Source organism: Suricata suricatta, chromosome 1, assembly GCF_006229205.1.
Source record: "Suricata suricatta isolate VVHF042 chromosome 1, meerkat_22Aug2017_6uvM2_HiC, whole genome shotgun sequence".
In the NCBI taxonomy this organism is placed as follows: domain Eukaryota; kingdom Metazoa; phylum Chordata; class Mammalia; order Carnivora; family Herpestidae; genus Suricata; species Suricata suricatta.
In genome coordinates, this window is record NC_043700.1 from 6,125,741 (window position 1) to 6,134,313 (window position 8,573).

Sequence of the window (8,573 nt, forward strand, 5' to 3'; positions counted from 1 at the left end):
GAGAAGTGGTCGCACAGGGGCCCCGAGGCCTTTCCAGCTCGCACGCTCCCGGCTCCCCCGCCCGGCCACTGCTGGCTTCGCAGAATCAGACCAGCCAGATTTGAATCCTGCCTCTGTCTGACCAGATGCCTGACCGTTCTATATGCCTCAGTGTCTGCATCTGTACGATGGGTTTCGGTTCATCGAGTGCGGTGAGAAAGAAGACAATTAATGAGCTTAGAGCGGCGTCTGGCGCTGGATGACCTGCCCGAACTGTTAGCTGTTACTAAGGATTCCGTTATGATTCCCAGGGTCTGAAGATGAGAACACGAGGTCACAGGAGGAAGGCACTCATCACGGCACAGAACCTACAAGAACACAAACGCTTCATGCTTTTGCTGAGTGAATCAGTGAGAGAATTCCAGAAGTTCCCGCTTTGACCTTGGAGACAGGTTTCCATTATTTAAGCAAAGCCCATTAGCCATTAAAATCCAGAGTTAACCCAAGCCCCCAGGCCCATCCCCATTAGCAAGTAGATTTCCAAGTACTCTGTGGTCTTCTGGCGTCTGGCACAATAACAGAAGCAGATGCAGCATCAACTTCCTCTTTGCCAACACTGCACACTCTACCCCAAAGAGGTGACTTTGTGTCGGGGCCGGGGCTCACGTCTCTCTCCCAGGGAAGGTGCCTGTTGGGGAAGGCGGTCCAAGAAAGGACAGCACGGCAGGCCTGACACTGGAGGGGTGTTGGCAGAAGGCTGGGACCGGACGCCCGGGGATCAGGGCCCGGCCTGGGCATCCTCACTGGCCGGCCCGTGACCCAGAACATGGCAGCTCACCTCCGTGGGTGCAGTCCCCAGCTGTGCCGAGGCTGTGACAAGCCCGCAGGAGTCTGCGGCAGCGCGGGAGGAGGACAATAAACAGAGCTGCCCCCCTGGAGTCTGCCTTCGGTCCTTCCCACCGAGCTGCTCCTGCCGGCGGTCCAGTGACAGCACTTCCGGAGCCGCGAATGTGACCCCTCTCTGCACGCCCACCCTCCTCCCGCACAGCGACATGGGTGCCGTTATTCCTGGTTCTCAGAAGGGGAAATCGAGGCAGCACCACGCATCCTCATGGTCTGTGGGCCCCGTAGCCTGCGGGGTTGATAAGCCATTCGGGGCTCCCCTAAAAACGGGAGGTGACCACACCACCCGCTGTCTCCTGGACACCTTCCGTGGGCTCACGGCTCCGCCCTGGAGGGTCTGCTCCCCTGAAAGTCCTTGCGCGTTCTAGCACCAAAAATGGCCACGATGTGTTGGGTTCCTGGTGCCAGGTTATGTATTTAGTCCTCACTGGGGGCCCTGAGAAGTGGGTGGAGCTTATGACACCATCACAGGAGCGGGGAGAGGCCCTGTTCCTAACGTGCAGGAAAAAAACAGCTTCAGGGCATTTAAATCCTTGGCCACGTTGGTGGTGACGGTAAATGGCGAGCCACAGTCCCAGTGCAAGGTCCTGATCCTGAAGCCTGTATTCCACAGCTGATTTTATGTTGCTCTTTGCAACACAGCTAAACTGTCCCCTTCTAGACGAGGGTGCCTCTGGTCGTCTGACAGGAAGTGACCCCCACCACGCTCGTGAGTTCACACAGGCTTGGCTCCTAGGATTTACCCACGTTCCGCCACGTCAGCTGCTGATTTGGGAATGGAGCTCATCGCCCCACTGGGCTAGCAGGCGGCCCCATGATAGGCGTTCTGTCACCTCTGTGGTTTTCGCACCGTCCTAGGAACATGCCTGGAACTCAGTAATGACTGAGCTGATTAACTAGGATGCTGTGTATATGACATGACACAGGTCAGCTGTGATTAGACAGAGGCCAAAAAACACAGTTCTTACTACGTGAACCGTGCGGGAACAACCGGACATCAGATTATGATTTTCAGAGCCTGTCACTGTCAAGACAGTGATTCCGATCAGAATTATTCCTAAGACCAAGCTATTCCTTCTTCAGTAGATATGGGTGCGCAAGTACACACCCCCCACATGCACACACTCACACTCGCGTCCCTCTATACACAGGAAATTTGTACTTAGGAGTCAAGAAAGCTGTCTTCGCCACTTGCCATGTAGAACACGGCCATCCGATTTCTGGAAGGCCCGTCCCAGACGTTGAGGTAGCAGAGGATGTACACGGCCCCCACGAGCAGGTTGAACAGCCTCCAATGGCAGGTGCTGTCGATGATGTCACTCGGCTGTGCCACAAGCCAGAAGGTCATCACCAGCCAGTGGGCACCTGGAGGAGGCAGGCCGTGGAAGTCAGGGGCCGGGAGGGGCCGGGGTACGGACCAGGAGACCGGGGGCTCGGGCCGGCCCATCTGTCCTGACCACACCCGACTCAGCTTCCGAGAAGAGAGATGAAAACCCGGGAGAGATTAGCGGGGCACAGAAAACCAGTAGCTTTTACCTTTGCCTGAAGTACCTCATCTGGTCCTCATAAAGGGCAGTTGAACTAATTTGGGGACAAGGACACAATGGCTAGCTTGAAGGACACTTCCCAAACACCAAGTACTGATGCCTTCCAGTTACAGGTGTTTAGGGAGGCCGTGAGAACCTCATGGCTCACTACTTTTTTTTCTGAGAGAAAGAGGGTACAAGTGAGCAAGGGAGAGAGAGGGAGGGTCAGAGAGAGAAGCCGGGCTCGTGCTCACCTGATGCGGGGCTTGAACTCACGAACTGTGAGATCATGACCTGAGCTGATGTCGGATGCTTAACCAACCGACTGAGCCACCCAGGCACGCCTGGCTCACTATTTTTTAAATCACTGGTTCAAGAGCTGAAGACTTCTGCATCCAAAGATGTCCAAAGTCAGCATTCAGAAGAAATGGAGGACTCTCAGAATGGGCCCAGTATCAGAGTGTGTAGTGGATATTTTTGTGTCAGGTCAGGACAGGCAGGACCCTACGCCTCCCTCCTGCTTCTCTACAGAAGGATCTCAGCCGTGATACAGGACATGGCCTTCTGAGGAGCGCTCCCAGCAGCTGCTGTGGTCTGGAGCCGCCGGGCTGAGGGCCAGGCTACCTGAGCCACGGGAGTGCATCTCCCTGGCCCAGGGCTCGGCTGGTCTTAAGGGGGACCGGCAGCGTCCCTCTGCTTTCTCTTAGAAACCCCATCCACCCTCTTCATGCCCAGGCCGCTCTGAAGAGAGAGGGCACACAGGCACCCAACGTGCGACCGAGGCTGCCGTCTGTATGCCCAGCTCAGTAGAGGCTCCTTATGAATCCTAAAGCACCCCATTGAGGCCCCCCCCAGAGCAATAACCCCTGTGGGTCCCCCAGGAACCAAGGACGATGGTCGTAAATGGTTACTTTAAGGCATTAAGTTCTTTATACATAAGTGATGAATCACTAAATTCTATTCCTGAAATCATCGACACTACATGTTAACTAACTTGGATTTAAATTTTAAAAATCATAATAAAATAAATACATAAATGATGGGGGATTAAACAAAACGCATCCAGGCATTAGGTTCCCGGTGGTCCACTACACACAGCAACAGCCGGCCGGACACACGCTCTGCTTACCTCCAAACACCAGAGCCCAGATGCGGTGGGCCCCGAAGAAGAGGACCAGACTCAGGACGCGGGCCCCCAGCATGCCCATCCTCCAGAGCTGCTGGCAGAGCAGGGCGGCCCACCGGGCGCCGGCGCGGCCCGGCCTCGCCGAGCCCAGGCAGTGGGCCTGGCACACCAGGGCCCAGGACAGCGCGGACCAGGAGCACAGGGCGCTCATGCCTGGAAGGCAAGTGGACAAGGGCGTCTGCGGCTCACGTCTTCCCACCACCGGGCCGCTGGCGGGGGATCTCGACCCCGGCAGCCCGGTGGGTGCAGAGCCCCGCGACTCGGCACACACCGGTGTGCACGCGCACAGGAAGTGAGGACACGCAGGAGCCGGTCCTCCACACTACGCGGCGCCTGCTCCTTCCCGGCAAGCCAGCGGGGCCCTTCCTTTCCAGGCCCTTTAAGAAAAGTGCCCGGGACACGGGTCCTCGCAGCCTCCGTCTATAACGAAGCAGCTGTAGGGGAATGCCTGACGGGAGCTCCATCCCAAACGCACTTTGCTGTGCTAACACTCTCTGACTTTCAGCAGCATGACCGGCCTGCGGGACATGCCTGGGGAAGGTTTCCGTGGAGCCAGTGCTCCTTCACATGGGGGTTTGGCCAGAGAAATAAAGCCAGGACACAGACTGTGCCAGGCCGCTCCATAAAGATGGACAGAAGGCCGGCGCAGTTGTGAGTTCCGGGTACTTTGCGTAAGCACGTACAAATGTGCGCACTCGGCAAAGAGGGAGGAGGCTGGTGGAGAGTCAAGAAGTGACCAGGAGAAAATGGCAGGGGGAGGGGGGAGAGAAAGAGCAAGAGAGCCTACACCATAGAAAACGCAGGCTGGAGGCACTGGTGACATGTTTCATGGGCGAGATTTGCTCTCAGTGGGTTAGGCCTCTGGCTGCGTCAAGTTAGGCCAGTGCCTGAGGACACGGGAGAAACTGAGGCACTGATGCCCATGAGGAACAGCGTGTGGTCCCTTCCCCAGGACGTCCTGGGTCATGTGACTACGCACCATCTCTGTCTTGTGGACTGACCGCACAAAGGAAGCCAACCTCAGACGGTCACCCATTTTGGCTGTCATCTCGTGCCAGTGAGCGTGGGCTGCCCTAATTCTCCCCACCAGGGGCAGAGCTGGGACTGCCAGGCTTCTCAAAGTAGGGTGTCTGTTTCTCCTTCCCTCATGAAGTCAGGTGGTCTGTGCTCGGGGGACCACCGTGTCTCACCTGGCACAACGTCTGCGAAGTCCGAGGTGAGGAAAACGTGCGTTTGAAGCAGCAGGTGGGGCCCCGTCTGCAGGAGGGCTTCCAGGAGGCGGAGGGCCGACAGGTCAGCCTCCTGCAGCAGCAGCTGGCCTTGGCAGGAGACGTCCTGCTCCGTCCGCAGAGCAGTGGACGCAGCGTCCCAGTGCCTGAGGATGAGCAAGGGCTCGGGTGCAGAGTCAGGCTGCGACAGCTTCCACGGGATGCCCACACCCCCTTTTCTGGCCTATCATATGCGGAATTCTAAAATTTTAAAAATATTTAAAAATATTTTTATTTTTTTTTTGAGAGCGAGAGGGAGTGAGCATGAACAGGGGAGGGGCAGAGAGAGAGAGGGAGAGAGAATCCCAAGCAGGTTCTGCACCATCAGCGCAGAGCCCGACTCGGGGCTCGACCTCACAAAGCATGACGTGATGACCTGAGCTGAAGTCATCAGTATTCCAGAGAACACCAGGCTGGAGGGTCAGGTCTGTTCAGATGCTGCACTGGTCTTCTCTGCCGGCGGGGAGTGGGAGGGGCATGATGGGAGCCTGGACCAGACAGGCTCGCTGGGTTCTGCTTGGAGCCCTGCAAGGTCTGGGGCTACCCCTGGCCTGTGTCTTCCACCCCAGTACCTGCTGAGATGGGAATTAATTCACCCAACAAATGCATATTGCAAGGCTCCATGCTGTCCTTGCTTTAGAGCGTAAGGGGAGGAGAAAACTCGTCCTCGTCCTCACAGAACGTGGAACTCTGTGTGCTCTGAAACAGGGACGGGCACAGAGCAACACGAGGAAGGGGGGGCTTTGCTGGGGACCGGCAAGAGAGACGCCTGCGAGTGTGACAGGAAGGTGGGGCTCAGGTGGCCCTGTGAGGTGGCCTGAATTTCAGGTCACAGGGTTTGTGCTGCAGAAAGCAAGATCAGGAAGACAGCTGGTGCCCTACTTCAAGCAATAAGATGCAGGCTTGAGTGAGAATGGAGAACGCGGGTGGGACAGAAGGAGCAGACGAAGGAGATCCGAGGGACGGCTGGGGACCCGGTGACAGATAAGGGATCTGCCACACAGGATGCTCCATCCTGACAGAACCAAGCCAGAGTTCATGGGGGATGTGTCATCCTCAGATGTGAGGCATTTGAGCACAGTGGACATGGCACTCAGAGGCTCGGGCTACTGATGATGAGGACTCGGGGACAGAGAGGCAGCGGCTGTGGCTGCAAGTCTAAGTGGCCACAGGAGACTACGGTAGAGATGGCAGTGGCCCAAGGACAGAACCGTGGGGACCACTCCCTCGGAGGGGCCTGCATGAGAAAGAGAAGGCGGGCCAGGCCGGAGGACAGAAGTAGGACGCGAGGAGGGCAAGCTTTGGAAAGGACCGCATGGCAGTCAATGTCAAGCACACGAAGCTGACAGGATGCTGTGGGTCTGGAGACGGCCAACAGCCAACTGCCCAGTCCCCAGCGGTCCACAGGATTCTGCGGTCACAGACCACGGGGACATGCCAGCTCCCCTAGGCTGGGCGACCTTCCTACTGCCCACAAAAGGTATCAACACAAGAGAAAATGAATCAGGAAACATTCCTGTTCCTTTCTGTTTCCCATAAACCCATCCCAGAAACCTCTGCTGATACTGCTGTGTGACGAAGACTCTCTGGAAGGTGACACGGGTCACCCTCCTATGCCACCTGGCACCATGGACTTTGGGTCTCCATACAAGGGTCTCCCTTGTGCGCTGGTGTCCCTCCCTCACGAGCAGGAACAAGGGGGGGTCACCACACCTCCTGCAGCCCGTGTCCACCAAGTCCACGAACTGCAGAACGGGGATGCGAACCTGTCTTGTCCAAGTTAAGAAAGCTTGGAAGTCCTTTCAATTGACCTGCTCCTCAATCAGAGCACGACACACCTCACATCGCCTGAGAAGCTCCCTCTTTGAGGGGCTCCCCGGGATGCTGGCCGTGCAGGCAACAAGCCGCGCTGTGATCTCCGGCCAACACGGCCAAGGCCGGGGCAGACGGGGGTCCGCTTTGAAATGGGCTTATTCATGGTTCTGAGGGCCCAGGAAAGATGCGTAAGGAAAAGTTTCCTTTTTCATGACTGGGAATTCCAGGGCGGACTGATTTCTTACACCTTTGAGGCTGTGATCTCTGACAGGAACATAATGCTAAGAAAAACAGCAACACAGAAAGCCACAACTGTAAACATCGGGGGATGTTTCCCTTTCAGTCTTGAATCATGTGTCCCTGAAGGCACAAAAGGAAAGATGTTCTCCAGAAGCCCAAGGCTCAGCTGGGGGAAAGAAACCATATGCACATGCAAAGTTTAAGCAGGAAGAAAACTGTATGGCAGCAAGCAGTGTGGATGGTGGGTCGTAGATGGTGGGTCGTGGTGGAATCAGTGTGGGAAGAGAGGACAGCGTGGTCAGGGAGGGCTCCCAGGAAAGGAGGGTGCATGCACCTTGGACAGGCAGCTGGGAAGCGAGGTCTAAGAGAGCATTGTGGGGCTGGTGGGTCAGAAGAGGGCCCCTGAAAAAGTGGCTCTGTGACGGAGGCAGTGAGGCAGGGGCTGGCCAGCAGGAGCCTCTTAGGGGCTAGCTGAGGGTTTGGGTCTCATTTGCAAGAAATAAATAAAGAGCAGCCAAGGGGAATGCAGTCCACCTGATTTTCCTGAATGGGGATCTGGATCCTGTTGCCCGGGGTCAAAGCTGAGGCCAGGTGGGGGCGACCGTGGGCAGGGAGAGGACTGGTCAGTAGCTCCCGTCAAATTCCATCCCTGGGGTTGAGGCCTCCGTCTGGGTCCCCGCTGGCTCCCACCCAGATTTCCCACTGCTTGCCGGCCCTTGGTCTCTCCCCAGTGTTCCACTGCCTTTACTGTCCCCACGGCCATCTCCCTAAGTGCCTCATTTGGCCATGTAAGTCCTTTGCTTACACCTTTCCGATGGGTTTCAGAGGCCTGGAGGATAGAACCCAAATTCTCTCCCTAGTGACAAGTCCCTCCCTGCAGGAGGCAGCCCAATCTGTCTGCCATCTAGAAAATTCTTGCCCTGTGCTCACATTGACAGCAAAGTGCTAGGTGACCAAGCACAAGAGCTCCGTGAGCTTTCTGCCTCTCCACCTGCCTCAGAAGCTGTTTTGAGTCCCACTTCCCTGTGATGAGTATTTTACAAACCTCTAAATATATGTAACCTTATAGTTCACCCCAACTTTCCTTTCAAGAACTTGTAGCTTCCATTAAAGCAAACTTTGTAAACCAGGACAGGTCCTAAGGTTGGGATGAGTTAGATGGTCCTCTATCATTTCATGCCAAGGTTCCAAATGGATTCACACAGGCTCAAACATTTTATAAAAAGACATCCACAGGGCGCCTGGGTGGCTCAGTCGGGTAAGCATCCAACTTTGGCTCAGTCATGATCTCAAAGTTCGAGAGTTCAAGGCCTGAGTCAGGTTTGGTGTTGACAGCTCAGATCCTGGAGCCTGCTTCAGATTCTGTATCTCCCTTTCTCTCTGCCCCTCTCCTGCTCACATTGTCTCTCTCTCTTTCAAAAATAGATAAACATTAAAAAAAAAAAGATGTCCAAAACATGTATCATTATAGTGAAAATGTAAAAACTAAATGGAGAAAAGTGACTTTTTTTTTATGTCTTTTATTTATTTTTGAGAGACAGAGAGAGACAGTGCGAGCAGGGGAGGGTCACAGAGAGAGGGAGACACAGAATCTGAAGCAGGCTCCAGGCTCTGAGCTAGCTGTCAGCACAGAGCCCGACACGGGGCTCGAACCCA

The 8,573-nt window shown here is 55.6% G+C and overlaps 1 protein-coding gene across 1 annotated transcript in view; it reads right to left on the minus strand.

The window, feature by feature from the left end:
* XKR5 (XK related 5) overlaps positions 1 to 8,573 on the minus strand; it is a 29,726-nt gene that overhangs the window by 8,163 nt on the left and 12,990 nt on the right. The window contains exons 4-6 of the mRNA XM_029933226.1: positions 4,785 to 4,969; positions 3,538 to 3,747; positions 2,078 to 2,247 (exon numbers count right to left, since the gene is read on the minus strand). Coding sequence (XP_029789086.1) covers positions 2,078 to 2,247; positions 3,538 to 3,747; positions 4,785 to 4,969 — 565 coding nt within the window. The remainder of the gene's footprint in view (positions 1 to 2,077; positions 2,248 to 3,537; positions 3,748 to 4,784; positions 4,970 to 8,573) is intronic.